This window comes from Pagrus major, chromosome 7 (assembly GCF_040436345.1).
Source record: "Pagrus major chromosome 7, Pma_NU_1.0".
Classification (NCBI taxonomy): domain Eukaryota; kingdom Metazoa; phylum Chordata; class Actinopteri; order Spariformes; family Sparidae; genus Pagrus; species Pagrus major.
The window spans coordinates 32,066,469-32,087,143 of NC_133221.1; the positions used below are offsets into that span (position 1 = coordinate 32,066,469).

The 20,675-nt window shown below is 42.0% G+C and overlaps 1 protein-coding gene and 1 long non-coding RNA gene across 2 annotated transcripts in view; both read right to left on the bottom strand.

Annotated features, from left to right (window-relative positions):
- Positions 1-4,411: 4,411 nt before the first annotated feature.
- atp2b3b (ATPase plasma membrane Ca2+ transporting 3b) overlaps positions 4,412-20,675 on the bottom strand; it is a 76,939-nt gene continuing 60,675 nt past the window's right edge. The window contains 1 exon segment of the mRNA XM_073470051.1: positions 4,412-4,921. Within this exon segment, the coding sequence (XP_073326152.1) occupies positions 4,412-4,921 (510 nt within the window).
- On the bottom strand, positions 17,155-18,880 carry LOC141000279 (uncharacterized). The gene is made up of 3 exons (XR_012179525.1): positions 18,629-18,880; positions 18,006-18,093; positions 17,155-17,240 (listed from the first exon to the last, which is right to left on the bottom strand). It is a non-coding gene; the product is annotated as an uncharacterized lncRNA (long non-coding RNA).

Sequence of the window (20,675 nt, forward strand, 5' to 3'; positions counted from 1 at the left end):
ATTTAGTCTACAGTATACAGGTGTGTTCTTTCTCATATATAGATATTTATTCGCTTAAATAACAGGCAGGTAACTCTTTAATATATTCAATAGTCTTTATGTTTTTTTTCTTCTTTTTTTGGTCTTTTTCATATCAGCACAGTTAAGGCTGCATTTTCTGTCTGCAGAACAGCACTGCGTTGTGCAAGAAGGGGGACCATTCCACACACATTATTTACAACACTATGTATAATGAATAATGTAAAACGTCAAGTTCTTTCCATCGTAACATGGCAGTAAAAACTTGTAGATCTAAAAGAGCAGCCTAAACAATGCTTGGACGCACTGCACTTCTGCACTCTCTAGCTCTGCATCACCTTCCAGTTCTCTATCCTCCCCGGGTCCCCACTTTGTCCAGTCCTTTAGATCATAATGAGGTACATTTGTATCTCCTGTTTCCTATTTACAGAGTGGTGTCTCTGGTCTAAAGAGACTATAAGCATCTCCACACCTCTGCACACTTCAAGGGCTGTTCAGTGGACAGAAAACACAGCCCTCAGAATATGCTCAGGAGAATGTGCAACTGTCCTTTTCCATCAGTGGGAGCACCGGTGGAGAAAATCAATAATAATAATAATAATAATAATAATAATAATAATAACATACAAGCGCTTCCATTTTGTTGTTCCTCTCTTTACAAAAAACAATAGGATTAAAAGAAAGAAATAAAAAAAAACTTAAAAAAGTGTAACAGGAACATAGTACCTGTAAATTAATGATGCACATGTGCACATTTGGGCGGTCTGTACAGAAGTGGTGCAGTTGTACAATTTATAATTTTGATAAATATATTCTTTTTCACATTGTGTTTTGCCTTCTGTGAAACTGTCTCACAACATCATGATGTAACATGGCTGGACGGATGGACAGAGATGGTTGGAACTGGACAGTCAAATTTACACCACTGTAGATTAATCACCTGTTGTTTGCTGTGTATGTATACGTGTGAGTCTATGTGTTGTTGCATACCGCAGAAAGCATTTAGAGCTGTGCTAAGAGGTGCTGAAATAGAATAGGTTAGACTTGAACAGGATATGAATGTGTGTGTGTGTGTGTGTGTGTGTGTGTGTGTGTGTGTGTGTGTGAGAGAGAGAGAGAGAGAGAGAGAGAGAGAGGAAAAGAGGAGATGTGAAGAGATCATAGCACACAGTAGTGACAGTAGCCTAAATGATTTACCAACACATAAAGAGTGACAATAATGATACCAAATGCATGCTTCAAAACAGACAGACCAATACAATGTCACCACCCGCCCCCTCCCGATAGGTCGGTTAGGGTGGTGGCGATGATGATGAGCATTCAAGAAGACAGAGTTCTGTACAGGTAAGGGTGTTCCCAGAGAGCCCTGCATGCATCCTGAAACAGAACGAGCAGGACAGACAGGTTCTCATGTGTTTGCATGTGTTCTCATTTCTGTTTGTAATCCTACATCTGGGTACAGCTGTTGACATGGCAGTCTGTTGCATATTGTCTGCCCTTGCTTCTCACTGGCGGTGGAACCAGTTGACAACTCAGGGAAGTCAATAGGGGATAACTGAGGGGAGGAGGATGGAAGGGAGAGAGATGGTGGGAGGGGGGGGTCCAGGTTAGCATTGCAGTCACGCTCCGAGGCAACATGAAGTCAGCGATTCACCCACACCTAGTGCAACATGGGATACAGGAGGACACTCTCACACCCGGTCTGGAATGTGATGCAGTTGTTTGGAATGTATGTTCCATGGAATGTTGAGGTGGAGTTGGACGAGGTGACGGTGGAATGTAATATCATGAGCACTGTACCTGTCGACACATGGGTGGCTGTCCAAATGATCTTCTTTTTCTTTTGCTGGGGTGTGCTTATGCAGTGTGTTATGCTCTTTTACACTGGACAGCTTACACATGATAAAGCAAAAGCTAAATATTTGTGTACGTATTGGCTTTCTTGCAGAGAGTTAAATGATAATATTTGATTAGTGTTAACCTTTGACTGATCAAACTGAATTCAATGCGTTTTAAGACCTATGAAGACCTACACAGACCCTGTTTTAGCGCAGATGAAACAAACAAGATATAATATGTAAACTAGTGAGCTATGGAGGTGCTGGTGGATGGGGTTTTTTACATTTGAGAGAGCCAGGCTGACTATTTGCGCCTGTTTCCAGTCTGCATGCTAAGATAGTACCCCTTTGACACTGGACAAAAAACCCATACAAGACAGAAAAAAAACAAAAAAACAAAAAGCAAACTTGTCTCCTTGCAATGTGAAAGGAGTAAATCACTATTTTTAAGTTTAAAAAGGCTTCATATGCACGTTAGTTTTGGTGTAAAAGTGGTATGAGCTAACGTGCTGCAGACTGTAGTGTCTTTAGCAAACAGACATGAAATTGGCAAGAAAGCCAGTAAGTGTATTTTCCAAAATGTCAACCATTTCTTTAAGACATCCCAATCAACAAATTGCACATCGTGATGAAGGGGAATGCACAGTATTTGACACAAGCACATAACACATAAGCTCTCATTGGTCGTACCTGATAGATGTGAGCGGACTTTGGGCCTACAGCTAAAACTGAACACTGACATTAGACATGGGCCTGATTGCTTGAGTGGTTGGTTGCTTTTCAACTTCAAAAGTGTTTTCTTTGTTGTCATTCAGCAGTCCAAATGAATCAATCTCTTTGTCCACAACTCTAACGGACAGGGCACTGATACAGCAGGACACATAGCAGGTTCGTTGTGAGTGTGCATTATTGTTAAAGGGCCATCGCCTGTGCATTGTGTGTTTGATGGCATTTAAAGGGTTAATGCTTCACAAGCGTTCAGCTTTTTTTCAAAAAAGCTGACACACACACACACACACACACACACACACACACACACACACACAGACGACCATAACGGATGAGGTGAGAAGACAAAGTGAAAAAAGGAAATAAGAAAATGGACTGAGGAACAGCAGAAGAGAAGATGATGGAACATGTTACAGAAATGAAGAGACTGGAAGAGGGCGCCACCCATGAGTTTGCCTTGGGTGGTGTCCATAGATATTAACCATACATATTCATCAATTCACCAACATGGCAGGAGGCTGTAGTTTGTCCTGTATGGGGCTAATCTATGTATACATGTATACATCACAATTAATGTGAGATCCCACACACTGTATCATCTCACAGCAGGGTGACAGTATTACATATAACAGGTCATGTGGCTTATGGGGCGCCATTCAAAGACTGGGCAGGTTGGCCCGGAGAAAGAACAGTGATGAAAATAACAAGTTCTGTGTTGTCGCTTCCCAAACATTCAAATTAAATATATATATATATATATATATATATATATATATATATATATATATATATATATATATATATATATATATATATATATATATATATATATATATATATATATATCCCCCCTCCTATAGTTGTTTTTTGCAGCCATTCTGTTTACTATTAGGTTTAAATGAACAGTATCTTTGTTTGCAATTTCTGTTTTTCTTATGTTTTTGTTTGTTTTTTTCAGAAGAGACAAGACAATACACATACATACATTGAAAGAGAGAGAAGAATGAAAAAAAGAAAATATGACAAATGTGAAATTTCAGAGAGAGAAAAGAAATAAACCAATGTAGAAGAAAGAAATGAATGAGCACCATTATGTTAAGAAAGAAATGAATCAGAGGATGGAATTGATGGAAGTCTAGTTAAAGCTTTAACAAAGCGTTTCACTTATATCGCAAGCAAACTGGTGATTTCAAGTGGCCGTAGATTGTAGCCAGATCAATAATGGTGGTGGTGACTATGGTGCCATGGCAGGTAGGTGGGTAGTGACAACACTGATGATGAACACCAATAGAAACAGAGTGAGTCAACCTCTGGCCCTAACATGGCCCGCTTCTACTGAAGAATTGAGGGATGTGTTGTCTTTTTTTGTGTGTTTTTTTTATGTCCGTCTCCCCCCCTCCCTCCCCGACCCACCACCGCTCACGTCAAAGCAGCGAGAGCAGACCTGTGCGTGTGTGATGAGTGTGCATGAGGTCAGGCAGGGCAGGGTGGTTCTTCAGGGGTGGGCGACAGACGGGGTGGTGGGTTCGAGGATGGAGGCAGGCGGGGGTGGTGGTGTCAGGGGGTCAGACTGAGAGGGCAGGAGCAAGGGCAAAGGGAGGGAAAGGAGCAATGTTCTTAGGGAGTTGTGAGCAGAAGTCTCCAGCCATTGTCCACTCCCTCCTGTACCTCCCTTGTCCTTCACTCCCTCCTGTTAGCTTGTTGTAAGGAAGAGTGGATGGAAATGTTATGAGTGAGTCCTCAGCCCTCTCTTCCGCTCCCCTTTCCTCCCCCTCCCCAAGACTCTGTTCCTCTTCTCCTCTCCCCACAACCCACGTTCAGCTCAGTTATAAGGAAGTCTCCACGCAGTAGAGATGCGCCAGGTGAGGGGCAGAGGGTTTCACTGGTCTGTCCCTGCCATAATGGTTATGGTGGTGTTGGTGTTGGTGGCGGTGATGCTGATGGGGGCTCCGGTTGCTGGGGGTAAATGCGTTGGTGCTGTTTTTGTTGCAGTGGGTGACTGCTGAACTGATGCTGCTGCTGCTGCTGCTGTTGTTGTTGTTGTTTCGGTTGCACGGGGTCACAGGGAGGCTGTATTGGCGGTAGGGGCGGGTGGGGCGGGTGCGGGTCGGCTGGGTGGGAGGGGGCGGCGGCTTGCGGAGGGCCGGGTGCAGGTGCTGGTATCTGCTGAGCTCTGATTCGTCATCCACATCAGTGTCGTCGATCAGCGGGATGTTGTGGATGAGGTCGTTGATGAGGAACTCCGGGTGGGCCATGAAGTTGTGGATGGAGTTGCGGGATTCTGGTTTCTCCCGGCCCTCGTACAGTGAACTACGGAATGCTTTCACTACTCGCATCTGCCGAAAGCAAGAGAGATGAGGGAGGGACCACAAGAAAAAGAGGAGAAGGTCAAACATATAAAAGCGAAACAAGAGACAAGGGAGACCCGGAGGCAGACAGACCTGTGTCCTCGAGCAAATGAACAGAGTGACTGACACTCAGGGCCAGGTGGCTTCTGTCAAAGTTTGAACAAGATGACGTCTTTTGGTGATATATAAATAATTACTGTATGCAAAAAAAAAAACATAAATGTAAATTAATATATCAAAGTGTCTTGACTCAGAGCTGCTCTGAAAGCTTAAAATAATCTTATTGGTTGGATTTAACTGAAACGGGTGCATCCAAAGCTGAAAGGAATATTTTGGGAAATATGCTTATTCTGCAGAGAGTTAGGTTAGAAGGCGGGCAGGGGAAACAGCTAGTTTGGCTGTGTCAGAAAGTAACAAAATCCACCTGCCAGCACCTCGAAGCTAAGTAATTATCATGTTATATCTTGTTTGTTTAATCTGTACAAAAATCGAGGGGTAAAAACAGCCAGTTGAGGTTTTACAGACGTTCATGATATCAATGCAACTTGTAAACTGGGATTTTGTTGTTCTTTTCTGTACATGCGACATGTATTGTATGTCTGTTAGTCCTGGGAGAGGGATCCCTCCTCTGAGGCTCTTCCTGAGGGTCTAAGGACAGAGGATGTCATTGACTGTACAGATTGTAAAGCCCATTGAGGCAATGTAATTGTGATTTTGGGCTATATAAATAAAATTGATTTGATTTTATTTGATTTATGTACAGGGCTGAGACTAATGACTTCCTGAAGTCCTGTCATCAATAAGGGAGCATTAAGTAAGGGATAATGCCCAATGAGGTGACTATGATCGCAATAATGGACTCCAACATTATTCCGCTTATATCATGGTCATTCACCAAAGAAAAAAAAATCAAGGCCTTGAATTTTTTTTTTTTATGTGTTTTGTGATCAAAATACTGATGTACTGTCGGCTGCAGCCTATAGTACTTTCAGCTTGTGTAGTGAAGGTGGTGGTGTGGTGTTCAGAGGATGATGCACTGAAGGTTTTATTTGTTGTAAATAAAATATGCAGATTAGATACAGGCTATAGCAGACAGTCTCACTGCTCCATAGGCGTCCATATATCAGAAGTTAACTGACACCCTGCAGCCAATTGGAATCGAATTTTCACCCAGAGCATGGTCTAAGGCACTGGTACAGTCCAGCTGCCGATTTGTGTCTCAAATAAATGAAAACTACAGGTCACTCATAGAGGGTCAAAATTACAATAATTATAATATTAGTCAATCATTAATACCTGTAATGATAATTATAATATTCTTGGTCCTTTGTACGCCCAGGCAAAGCTTGCGTTCAAATTTGCGGACACCAAAGGGAGATGGCACCACAGTAGCAGCGCTTTTCTACTTCCCGTAATTCCTCTGATTGGTGTAAACTCTGTCTGAACTACTCGTCAGCTTGTTGAATAGCTTAGGAAACTCTCTGCATGAAAGCAAATACACAGCTCAGTTCATACTATTTCTTCAAGTAACTGGCAAGTCTAAATGCCAAGGAGGCAAAGTTAAGAAACACAAGTTAAAAGAAAAGTTCACCAAAAATGAAAACTTAGTCATCATCTCCTCCCTTCGTGCTGATGGAAAGTCAGGTGAAGTCTCGTAGTCCACAAAACATTTCTGGAGCTTCACAGCAAAACAGAGTTGCAGCATTCTCTGAGACAACTGAAGTAGGTGGAGACTTGTTTTAAAATGTGAAAAACAACCTTAAAAACATCAAATGGCTCCATACAGCTCGTCTTCTGTAATCCAAGTCTCCTGAAGCCCCAGACGAGCTGTGTGGAGCCATTTTATGTTTTTTTTAAGATGTTTTTCACATTTTTTAAACAAGTCTCTGCTGCTTCAGTTGTTTAGCAGAATGCTGCGACGCTGTTTTGCTGTGAAGCTCCAGAAATGTTTGGTGGACTACGAAACTTCACCTGACTTTCCATCAGCATGGGGGGAGGAGATGATGACTGAAGTTTACATTTTAGGTTGAACTGTTCCTTTAAGAGTGTATCCCTCACATTAAGGATTATATGATTAATGAACAAATTGTTGCAATCATTTTTAATGCTTTATCGTGTGAGAAAATTAACATGCACACATAGGCAAGACCACTTTGTACAAGGAAATTTATATGGTAATGGATAAACAAAACAACTTAAAAAATATATTTATAATAACATTTATGATTTTTATTTCAGAAAGAGAACACAAATATGCTGACTAATTCAGTATCAACAGAGTGCCCACCTGATCCTGTGTGTCTACAAGAGACAAAAGTTTTAAAAAAAAGAAAAAAAAAGAAGTGTTTCCAAATGACTTGGCTAATGACACATGTTTTTGTCAGTTCTCACACACCAATCAGACCTCACAAGACGAGTAGCCACATCACAAAGACTGAAAAAGCTGCACACACTTTACATCATACTCACGTGTGTGTGTGTGTGTGTGTCAGGGGATGATATAGTATGTGTGGGGAAAACACTCATACCTCAGCACACTGGATCACATGCATGCACATATACACAGATGAGGGTGGTTGTTAGGCACACATGGAAAAGAAGCAGGAATGGTGAGTGTTAGTTTCATGTTTAATAAAATAAGAAATTGCTAAGAACCTATAGCAGTGACCACACACCCACACACAAACAAACAAACACACATAAACACGCATGCAGCAGCAGAGCAACTGAGTGAAACCACAGTTGAGTTGTCTCCACATTCTGTGGCTTAGAGGTTGGTCCACATGCATCAGGCAGCTTTCAGTCATGGGTTTGTTAAAGAAATCTGGTTCACACACTCAAACACATTGACAGCTAGTGAATTAGTCTGTCAGCATCTCAATGCACACACACACGCATCCAAATGTACTGCAGCCATGCAGCAGCGAGGGACAGAGGACAGCAGAGTGATTGAAATGATGACGATGCTGATGATGAAGTTGCTGCAGGATAGAAAAAAAACAAGTCTTGCAAAACGGAAAGGTGACATCACAGAGAATCAGCAGGTTAGAACAGTATGTGATTGGTTAGATTACTGGAAACAAAAGGTGATTGGTTCAAAGGCCAGAGCGAAGCTCGGGCGTCAGCCCTGTCACACATAGAGAGGCAGCCAGGTCATGCTGAATCAGATCTTTGTCACGAACGCTCTCTTTCTGTCTCACACACACACACACACACACACACACACACACACACACACACACACACACACACACCAGAGTGAGATCTATGAGTATACTTCAAGGTGGATTATGCTATCTATGGTGTATGCGTGCGTAAACACATTCCTTTGCCATAGCAGTTGGTCCATGCACCCTTCCCCCAAGCCCAAACAGAGGAAAAGAAGCGGCATGAGCTCAAAAGAAACACAGACAGTTCAGTGCAAATATACTGACAGGCACAGGCAGGCAGAGCCCTACATAGAGACAGTTTGGCCAAATGAGATCAACGGAGAAGAAGCTTAATGTTGACTGCAGCATCCACTGGACTCCAAACTGTGAATATGGGAGGTGGATGGTCAGGCAGCTGAATGGAGATCAGGGCTGCAGTTGGCCAAACCAGAAGGAGTCTCTATATATGACTCTGGCATATGTGATAGAAGGACAGACATACAGACACACAGACAGACGGTCAAGCAGTAGGTTCAGTGCTTATCTGTTTTTCCAAAGAGCCTGTCAGACAGTAGAAAAACACCTCATGCAGACTGAGAAGGTTTCAGAATGTTACTTTCTCACTTCGTCAGCGCTTGGTTTGTTTTCATTTTGTCTCCATGAAAAAGGGTAAACCTTTGAGTATACAACGCCCACAGTGTGACCAGAGAGGCCTGGAGGTCAGGGCACTGCTGTGTTACTTATATCTCTCACCCACTTTCTCTCTCTCCCTCTCTCCCTGTCGGCTCTTTCAGCAGTGCTTGATGGAAAAACGATGATGGTTAAAGTACGAGAAGGAAATAGGCGCTGGAGGGTAGAGAGGCTGCTGTGTGCAAAACAACTGCGGATGAGAAGAAACCGCAACATAAATACAGGGAGAAGCTGTGAGGTACATGACTGGTTGATGGCTCCCATTTCCCACCACCTGGCCAAACTCTGAGCAGCAGCCACCCTATGATATGTGATGACTGAGCTCTAATCCATAGCAACATATCAGCAACACCTTCCTCAGTTCAGTGCTTATTCTCTTCATGTCTCCTACTCATAAACTATTAGAGGACTGAGGATGGAAGCTGAAATCTTCTTTCTGAACATAAAAAACTTAAGCAAAGAACTGAAGAGCTGAGGATGGATTTGAGACTTGGCCTAAACATCCTATCCCTCTTAATGTCTCCTGACCAAAATAAACTTTGGTATTGATCTGTTATCTGACTTTTACTGTAAGTGCAGTGAAACTAGCCTTGCCTGAAATGAAAACAAACTGGATCCAGAGGGATCACGGAGCATGGCTCCAGTGGATGAAAGCATAAAACAGAGGCATGTACTTGTATCATTTTTATCGCCCTGTTTAATATTTAAGATGTTTCTTTTAGAATAGATTTGGTGGTAAAAAATCAGGGAGGTTCTGGTGTCGATGTTACAACTTACGCACATCATATTGGAATGGGGCACATTGCAGAGACTGAGGGCTTGGTCCGCTTTGCAAAGAACTCTGGGTAGGGCAGTAAAGTAATGACTAGTGTAGGGGTAGAGGTCAGTGTGTCTTGATAACACATAGGCAGTCACTTGTAGTGTGTCTTTGTTGCTTGGTGATTTGCATACCAGAGCATATGATCAGACCTGAGGAAAGTACTGAACGGATAAGGCTGGTGATATTCTGTATTTGTGCTATTGTCACCAAATCCTATAAAAAGAACAGTGAAATGTTTTAGCCTAGAAGCATGGCTCTATGCATGTCAATGTCTTTCAGTCAGTCCACAACCCAAACACCTCAACACATACTGACTTTGATGATCCCCTGACCTCAGCCGACTAACCCTAGCCAGGGGATCACATCTGCTCACACTCTTTTTAAATATCTATGAGACGGTTGACACAAAATTGTGCACAGACATCTGTGGTCCCCTTTCATGCTTAGTGGTTTGGAGTGAAATGTCTAAAAATCTATTGGATGGATTATCATGACTTTTGGTAAACATTCATGTTCCCTTCAGGATGAATTTGAATAACTTTAACCTCAAATAACATCATTATCAGGTGAAAATCTTATTTTCTCTAATATGACCATATACTTGCACAACTAATGACATTCCTATCGGCTGCACTTTGTGTTTGGTTGCTAATTAGCAAATGTTAGAATGCTTACACTAAAACTCTGGACAAGCTTAAGAGCAGCTTCAGCAACAGACTCATTCAACCCTGCTGCCTTAAGGAACGGCACAGGAAATCATTCCTACCTGTTGCCATCAGGCTTTACAACGCTCACTCCAAAACACACAAATAATCTTAAATTATTACTACTGTAGTTAAATTGTTATTACTGTAAATAAAACTGCACCTTATTCTTTTGCACCTTATGTTCCACTTTACTCCTCGATACCTCAGCATTTATTTTATTTACCTCAGTATTTTATTTCATTTTATAACTGCTTAAACATTTTATTGTATATAGTACTTAATTGTTTTTTGTATATTGTATATAGTACATTTTTGTTTATTTTTTTTTTTTAAACTTGCCCTTTTATTTTGATTGTATTTGTACTTGAATGTACCTGCTGCTATGATAACCTAATTTCTATCTATCTATCTATCTATCTATCTATCTATCTATCTATCTATCTATCTATCTATCTATCTATCTATCAACTAAGATGATGAGCATGGAAAACAGAATACCTGCTTAACATCTGCATTGTGAGCATGTTCTGACGTTGGCATTTAGCTCAAAGCACTGTTGTATCTAAGTAAAGCCTCACAGAGATGTGAGCAGGGGTCTTCATCATTTTTCAGGCCAAGGACCCCTTAGTTTATAAAGAGACAGAGCAGGAACCCTCTACTACAAGGCGTACAATAATATATAGGGTGACCTATAGTGCCATGTATAAACAAGTTGTCAGCAGTTGTAGCATAGCTTATGTTAGCACGTAATGAAGTTGGTTTAGTATTTACTGATGTCCTCTTTGACAATCACCAGGATAATTGATGTTGACTTTTAAAAAAAGTGTTGGATCCTCCTTATTCCTCTCATCTTTAAAGAATTTGGGTTTTCTTTTCTTTACAACATACAGTAACAGGTCATCAATAGCCACTGTCCCAGCTACAGCTGGAATGTGCAGTACGTGTTTAATAACAGAATTAGAGAATGTTATCCTTTCTTCAGTGTGGATACTCACAAAATGATCATTATCATTAACATTATAGTGCTTGTTCTTGGTGGTCAAGGGCTTGTTAATGATTAATGGAGCTCTATGACAGAAGAATAAAAAATATTAGGGTCTAAATACACATAAGACAGTTAGTAGGATACAATCATTGCTGGTTTCGGTCTTGGAACTGGTTCATGGGATTTGTTGACAATAAGAAACTAATAGAATATCACCAGACATATCCTTTACAGTAAGTAAAATCTAGTGTGATATACTTTTCTGTGGCTGAAAGTTCATTTGACACTTTTTGCACCCCATCCTAAAAGTAAAGCAAATGGGAACACATTTTATTTGACCACAGGCTAAAGTGAGTCAGAGAAGCAATCCTGGGTCACATTAAACTCAAAGTTAATGCTTGCTCCTTCACATTCCCTCCTCGTCCCATGTGTTTGTCCAAATTCATTTGGTTTGTTATCAGGAACTGAACCACATAAGGATGACTTCAGAATGAAAGTACGTGTCATACTGCTGCTGCATGATACATTTGGACACAACCAGCTCTTCGAATTAAGGAAAAAGAATAGAAAAAGCAAGCAATGAGCTAGCAGTGGTGGGGCCATACTTTGACTGTACATCCCTCCTTCCACACCTCTGTCATATTACCTGACTTTGCTATCAGGCAGCCAATCTTAAAGCCAGCGCTGAATGTTGATATAATACATTCTATTGTATTACTATTATATTGATGCTGTAAAGTGATGGAGAGAAAGATGTGTTTCCAAAGTACTTAAAGTCCAGGTAACTTCTAGTGTCTGTTCAAGATGATCACAACAATGAGGTGTCAGCAGCAGAGCCGACTTTGGCCTCTCTGTATCTACACCTACAGGTGATGGAGGAAGGCAGCGTGAAATGAAAGGAGGGAAGGGAGCAAGGAAGGTAAGGAGAAGCAACTGAGAAGACGGATGAAGACAATCAAATGAAGAGACAGCACAATCACACGCATGCATACACACACACACAGGCACAAACACTCATACAAAAGCATACAAGCACATACAGCACTCATACACTGACAGAGAAACACACAGAAGTCAAACTTTGGCTCTCGAATATATCAGGAAATGCACACACATAAACACACTTACAAACAGACACGTGCGGAACTGACATACAAAGAAATCAAGAGGAAACATGAGGGGTGGATGCTACTCTAGTTAGGGGATGGAAGGATGACAAAAAGGGATGAGGTGAAAGATAAAGTAAGATACAAAAAAAGGGGGAAAAATGAAGAGAAACCTACTAAAGAAATCTTATCAGTATGCTACACAAGAGCCTGTATTTAGATCTGGGACAATCTAAATACCTCTACAAAAGAACAACTCTAATCGTGAAGAACAATAAGAACACATTTCACAGAATATTTCTGCAAACAGGGAACCTGTAATATCTCACAAATATAGAAAAAAGAGGAGGAGAGAACTGTGATGAGAGAGAGGGGGGAAAACAGACTGGACAGAGAGAAAAATCAGGACATCGGAGGGGGGTGGGGGGCAAACTTGTGACGTCGGAGCTGGAAATACTGTTACAAAAATAACCAGTTGACAACAATTGCAGCACCGGACAAAAGTGAGAGGAGCACAGGAAGGAGAAAGAAAGCAAGAGCGATAGAAGAGGGAACTTTTTTTACTGTCATCTTGGAAACAGCAGTGTGTTATAGGGCTTTTATACTCGAAGGTTTACAGTTTAGAGAATCGCAGAAGCCATATAAAAGCCTTTTGGTAATGAGTATGAATTCTATGGCAGTGAAATCTAATCATTGCATTTTCTACATTACAACAGGAGTCACAGAATAATTACACCATATTCTCTTGGTTTATAGAGAAAAGATATGACAACACTCCTTTACATAAGAGATGTTTACAGTGGGGGTCAACCACAGTAACCACGCTTGACCTCATTCACAGACAGGAAATAACACATGGTGCAGGAGGAGCTGCCATTTGCTCTCTGATCTTGAGGATTTGTCCTTGCCTTGTCAGAGTATATCAAACTGTTTTCATTAATTAAATTTGATTATTTTTGTTATTTTCAACATGAGTCACTTTCTGTCTTTCCAGCCAATGCTTCTCCATTTCTGTCAGGACACCTCGGACAGAGAGAGAACAGTGAGCTGCCTCCTGTACCCACCAACACTCAACAACAAAAATGAACTCTGGACTGAGACTGGGACCTGGATTTGGACCAGACCAGATCCAACCAGAACTACACAGCCGGTCAGGACTGGGTGCTGTTTGAAAGGGAGAATAAGAGAAAAAAATAAAGGAGACATTGCACACACACGAGCAGCGAGCGAGCCGGAGGGGACACAACCATAGAGAGTAAAAATACTGCAGTCCACGTGCCGTGCAGCAGTGTGTGTATTTGTGTCTTGAATGAGAGTGAGCGGGAGATAAAGTGCCTGCAAGTGTGTGTGCGTGTGCATGTGTGCGTGTGTGTGTGTGTGTGTGTGTGTGTGTGTGTGTGTGTGTGTTAATGTGTGTACATGCGTTCGGCGGACTCACTCCCGGGGGCTGGGCTGGTATTGGCTGTTGCGGTGGAGAGAGCTACGTGAGAGGGGGTAGAGATAGTGTTTACGTCGTGGAGCTGACTGAGCACGGAGGAGCGCCGTCTCACTGCTCCCTGAAACGAACCGCTTCGCTTGAACGTGCTCACTACCTCCATCTGCAGGACAGAGACAAAATAGCAGCACTCAGTGAGGGCAGAAAAGGCCGGTCTGAGTGTGCATCTGTGTGTGTGTGTGTGTGTGTGTGTGTGTGTGTGTGTGTGTGTGTGTGTATGTGTGTGTGTGTGTGGTGATCTCTTTAAACATTTCCTGTAACAGTAGAGATGATAGGAACACCATTTTAATCCCCTTTGATGGCAAATGTGCTTCAGTCACAGTCATAACCATCACTAATGAATGGTAAACGTATAGTTATTTCACTGTTAATAAACCATGAATTGATTTATAAACAACTTAGTAAGTAATTGTTGTTTTAATTTGTAAAGTTTCAACTGATATAAACTTTTACAATAGCTTAAAGTCCCCACGAAACGGTTAATAGAATGCTAGTTGCTTCGGCATAGTTACGAATTTCCTGTAAAAACACCACCTTCGAGAAGATGGAGGCTGGTTTGATAAATGGAATATCATACTGAGGTGGTGTTGCTGGAACCTGGCAACTCGGGGCTCAGTTAGCAAGGACCGCTCACTGAGCTAACGGCAGCTAACTACATTAAGCAACCGTTAGTGCTTACTTTAGCAACAAAGCTACCAGTATTTGTCTGCCAGGAAACTCCATAAATCACCTCAGTACTGTAAGTGTCCTCCATCATCGTTCTCGGAGGCCACATACGGCCATGGTCCGGAGAAGTTCATTGAGAGTAAAGCTATCTGTTCAGATAAGGCAGAGCAGCCCGAGGGCAGCAGAGAGAAAACCAGAATATAATTTCTCCATAAAACATGACCCAGTTCTAAACAAATCACTGAATGAAGTTATAAAGTTGTGTTTTTGTACTGTAATGGGTGAGGTCCGTTTATTTGATGAAAAATCAATATACACCCCCGAGTGCAGGAAGAGAGAATTTGACTTCATGGGAACTTTAAAGGTGGGAATGGTAAGATTGTAGAAACCAGCAAGTTGGATCCTTTCATTTCAGAGCCACTCCCCTGAAACACATAAACGCACACTGCCCCATAGTTCTTGCTTGTCAGCAGACAAATGTGTGCTAAGTTTGCTACGTTTAACAAGCTCCCTAAGCTGTTTTGGTCTTCAGTCTTAAAAGGCTATACAGTGCGACAGTTACTCCCTACTAGTAGCTACTCACTACTAGTGTTTTAGCCGCTAAGGGAGTGTGTTGCTGCTGCAGCAGCTCTTTTACAGGGCTCAGTGGCTGCGTGCTTTGTGTTACTCTGTAAGCGGCCGAACAACAGTCTGTCACTGCCGCTGCAGCTCACTTTGGCTCAGGGGCTGTGTGCTTAGTGCTATTGAGTTGGCAAGTTGCTGAAGAGCAGGCTCAGTGGCTGTGTACTGTGAGCTCAGCACATTGTTGTGATTACTAACACGTCCAACTACCTCATGTCTCACTCACATGTAAGAAAACACCTAACATTATCATGATGAATATAACAACTTGTGGTTATTGTTAGTACTCACCGCTGTCATGCTAGTATGTTGGCAAAGATACATTTTTGCTGCTCTTTCTCTGCCATTCTTGTACGACAAGTTTGCTAATAGCTTTAGCAATATAACCACATAGTTCTGGAATACTGCAGTCATGCGCAATCAGTGCATGGGCAGAGTGTGTGCAATCTTTTCATGCAGGCTGTATGAGATGTCTGGATGGGCTTGTTGAGGCCTGTGACAGCCACAGATACTGGATTGTGTGTTTTTCATTTGTCAGATTTATTGATTGCTGTCAGGAAGTTGTTGGGAAGAGATTTTCTACAAATATAACAAAAAATGTCTAGTTGCTGTAACGTAGGCAACTGGACATGTTTCAGTTTCTTGAAGACGTTTCACCTCTCATCCAAGAGGCTTCTTCAGTTCTAACTTACTGGAGGGGAGTTGCAGGCTTTTAAACTCTGTGTGGGAGTGTCCTTACAGAGTCGTTAAGGACACGTGTGAGCTCTGAGTTTCAGAGTCGTTAGGGCCACTGGTGGGTCGTTGACTTAATCGGCCTTCATGTGGGTTGCTAGGGCTAGGTGAGCTCAGGTGTGAATGGTTGTTAAGCTGTCTGGGGAGGGAACTCAGTACTGCATTGTAGGTGGGTGATAAGTAATGTCTTAGGCCACCTCCTCTGTTCAAAGACAGTCGTTCCAGTTTGACATAGATGGATTCCTTAACTCCTCTTTCAAACCATCTGTCTTCTCTGGCCAAGAAGTTTACATTGTTGTCCTCAAAGGAATGATTTTTCTCCTTCAGATGTAAGTGGACAGCAGAGTCTTGACCTGAGGAGTTGACAAGTACACGCCAGAGTGCAGCATATCATCACGTCAGAGAGGACGACAGGACAACCAGCAGTATCCGAGGAAGTGGAAGCAGAGGCCGTGGACGTGGGACTGCGATGGGTCAAGGAGCAGATGTTCTCAGAAAAGATGACACGTCGAGTAGAGGATCTTCAAGCTGCACATGAGCAGGATTACAGTGCTTTTTTTTCTCATAAACACCACCTACAACTTAACTATTTGTGTTTGTACAGTATATTGACCAGGCGTGTGACTTGGACACTCAAGTGCCCTAATCAGAATCACATTTTTTGCCAAGCAGTTTTTCACCATTTGAATTTGTGTTTTGGTGTATAACAATAAACACAGTAAGAAGAAACATGTAAAGAAAGATAAAGGGCTGGTACTTCAAAAAAATTTAAGTATTGACCATTGAAAGTGTATATGTTCACAGTTTGCTGAGGACAGTCAAGCTCTGTTCCATGAAAATATCTAATCATGTTGCTCATCTGTTGCTTTACAGACCAGAATTCAAGGACTACATTTGGAGCAATCTCAACAAGTGCTGAACTTTACCTGACACCTGTTTATTTGTCACTCTGTATTTACTCCTTGTTTTGCATTATCTCTAACGTTTGAATAAAGTCTTTAAATATGATAAATGCCTTTTCTTTACACTTCCAGCATAAACAACCATCCCATTACAGTTCTTACACTTTACATGATGCACTAATAATAACAACTGAATTAGGTAAGACTCTGGTTTATTCCATTTTTTGGAACACATGTAAATAAATAACACAACAAAAATAGTTGACCTTTTATCATTTAGACAATATACAGTACAATTAGCATTAACAACTATATACAGGAAGGACGTCCAGAGGTTTCTTGACTGATTATAAACACAGATCAGTGTTGGCCAACAGGTTAGGCTGTTGATGTCGGTGCGGTCTCAATCCTGTACGGTTTTTGCAGTGATTGTCCTGTAGAAAGAATAACACAATTACTTATCTGACAGTAAATACAGCTTTTCAAGGACCTTGAAATTACTTTCAATTTATTATAACACCACAACTTCGGATGCATTTCATGCAGTAACAAATATTCCTGAAAACAACCAGAAATAGCCTCTGTTACATCACAATTACACCATTTACAGTCATTTCATATTTACCAGTTCTACTTTTTTTTTTGGGGGGGGGGGGGGGGGGGGGGTTAGCAAAACTTTACTTTCAGAGTTATTTACATGGTTTCACGTTTTTATTATTTTTACTATGCATTTTGACAGTAGTGTGTACAAGCTCTACTTACTACTCTAGCTCTGGACTTTTTGTTGTAAAGACAACACAGGACTGTTGCTATGTAAAAAAAGTAACAATAGAAGTCTGTGGTTAGGTGGGTGATGCTTATGTGATGGGTGGCAAGTGATTATTTAAAGGGATTGTCAGGTGCATTGTGTATCTATTTTCTTAAAAAATGTCTTACAAATATGAAATAGTCTCAAGCAGTAGGCTAACATGTGACTGCTAGGACCAGTACTTGAAGCATTTTCCTGGTGCAGCTAATGAAATGATGCCATTCCTTTTTGTATTGTATCCCTTCTAAGGAGCACATTCATGCACATAAAGCAAACCAACTTGATATAAAGGAAGGACACATGTATATATGAAATGAATCCATCAAAGATAAATATTACATGAATAACAGTGGTCTGATCCATGTTGCTACCAGCATCAAGTTACACTCACCTGTCAGAGAGACTGCAGAAATAGTGGAAACATCAGGGCATGGTTCTGCTGTGAACTGAGGGTGGATGTTGATGTGTCCCTCTCATAACTATAGGACACAGAAACAGGATACATCAGCACATTTGTAAAACGTCTAGTTCAAAGTCAATATGAATGAACTTCATATAAATACTATCTAACGACATCTGCTTACAAATACAATGCAAACTATATTCAGAGATATATGTAATCTTCCCAGGACCTCCGAACAGTGGACTTGGCCTTTCACACGTGTAGCACACAAGAATGAGTCCGCCCCTCACATACAGCTCGTCTGGCTAATGTCCAAACAGCCCAGGGTAGCAGGGCATGTGTGAGCACTGCTGTATGGATTAGATCCACAGTACGTGTAAACGTTGGGCTGCGTGTAAACGGTGACGTTACATGTAAATATGTTTCATACGGCAGTAGTCTGTCATAGCTAGCTAGCTAACGTTAGCTACAAGCTGACAATGCTAACGTTACTAGTGTTGGGCTAATACATACGACAGCAACATAAGGAGCTAACGTTAGCTACGTTGACTACATAAAACAGAGTAATAATACATGTCCCCCGAGTCGACCAAAACAAACCAGCTCATTACCTGTCCAACAGAGACACGGCTACCATGGCGTCCGTTTTCAGGCCTTCGACTCCATCAGTTGTCTCCATCGTTGAACAGCCACTTCAATGTTGTCTCTCGTTTTACCTCTTGAGCTCTCCAACTTCTTTTTGTTTGTAGCCTTCTCCAGGTCGGTCTTTCTTTTCTTGCTCAGTTTGGCAGTACAAGCTGCTGTAGGTACAGCTGATCATGAAAAGTGTGGCTGTACTTTCTCTGCCATTCTTGTCCGTAAACAATGGCTGTGTCCAAATTCAGGGGCTGCAGCCTTCAAGGACGCGGCCTTTGCGGCCCACGAGGGCCGGGTCCTTCGGAGAGACCTTGAAGGCCACATCCACCGTTGTTAAATGGGACGGTCGAGCCTTCGGAGTATTTCCTGGTTGCGTCACCAGGTGTTCATGCATTAAAGTCTGTTTTGGTTCAAATCTATCAAACGTGTACATTTATTTGTGTGTGTACAATGTGTCAAATCTGAATTGAATTATCAACATTACAAAATAAACATTAACCCATTGGTGAAAAACAACTATGTTTACCATAGCATTACCAGCTTCACGTATTTTAACTGAAAGTTAAACTTTGGAGGTTTTATAGTCCCTTGAAGTTTAACATATCTGGCGTTGGATGTTCAAATGAGTAAAAACCGAGTATAAACCCATTACTTAAATTTGAATGTCATGTCTGCGCCACTTGATGTCGCCATTTTCTCTTGCTTCCTCTTCTGTTTCGGGACTGAGCAGCGGTGCGCAAAGGATCTTGGGATATGTGAGGCCGCGAAGGATAGTAGCGGTGCGTCCTCCTAAACGAGGGTGGGGAAGGCTGCATTTGTGGGCTGCATGTGGAGCAGCCTTCGAATTTGGACAGCCTTCGCGCAGCGTTGTGACGTAATTGGCCTTCAAATGCGCCCTTCGTGGGCTGCAGCCCCTGAATTTGGACACAGCCAATGAGCTCACCCTGCCACAGCTCCAGCAGGGCGGGGAATTGTAGTGATGTGCGAGTCATGAACGAATCGTTCAAAACTCGAGATTCTTTTTACTGACTCGGGAGTTACGAGTCATTGTTGCATTAACTCGTTCACTGACTCACCGCTGCTACCGCCAGCTAACTGCAAAGAGGAGACATGCCACACAACTGTTATTCTAACTGCAATTGCGTAAATGTATCAAGCTAATTGCTGTATTAGCTCCGTGGCTGAAGCAACGGCTCTGGTCATTATTTCAACTCAACTCCCCTGTCTCCTCTCCTTTCTGCCCCGAGCTGAGCTGTATCACAGGCTGATACAGAAAAAGAACGATTGACTGACCCAGTAGCTCACAGCTCACTCGCTCTCCCTCCCAGCTCGTGGAGCCCCTCCCTTACTCGAGAAACTCGTTGCTCCGCACCGTTCAGGACTCGGTAGCTGCAACTCGTAGCTCATAGCTAACTCGCTCTCCCTCCCAGCTCGTAGAGCCCCTCCCTTACCTGAGAAACTCACATTCCGTGGCGCACACTCTGGGTGACTGACTCAAGTGACTCGAAAACCTGATTCACTTTAGTGAGTGACTCGTACAAACTCAAGTCAGTAAAAGGAATCGAGTATACCATCACTAGTGAATTGACTCCGGTCACGTGCAGTGAGTGAGTCAGCGCAGGGTGGGCAGGTAAGGATAGATTGATGGACAGGTAGACTGTCCATACAATATTTTCAGGCTGGAAAATGGATTGGATGAAGTTATTACAGCCCTGTCGCTGCCACAGACCATGGATTTTTTCCCTTTTTTTCCAAAGCGTTTTATATTTTGATTACTGTCTGGATGTTAAGAGATTTTATACAAATATAATTAAAAAAGCTTCTGAACAGAATTACCAACCCCAGCTTAAATAAAAGGTTCATGAAGCATTCCATTGTTTGTTAACAGTGAAATAATTATTAACAAATAATAAAATAATTCATTCACTATAAATGTACCATTTATTAATGATGGTTATTGTGTTACTGCATGAGGTTGTGTGTGTATGCTTGCATGTGTATTTACTGTCTGCACACTCAGAC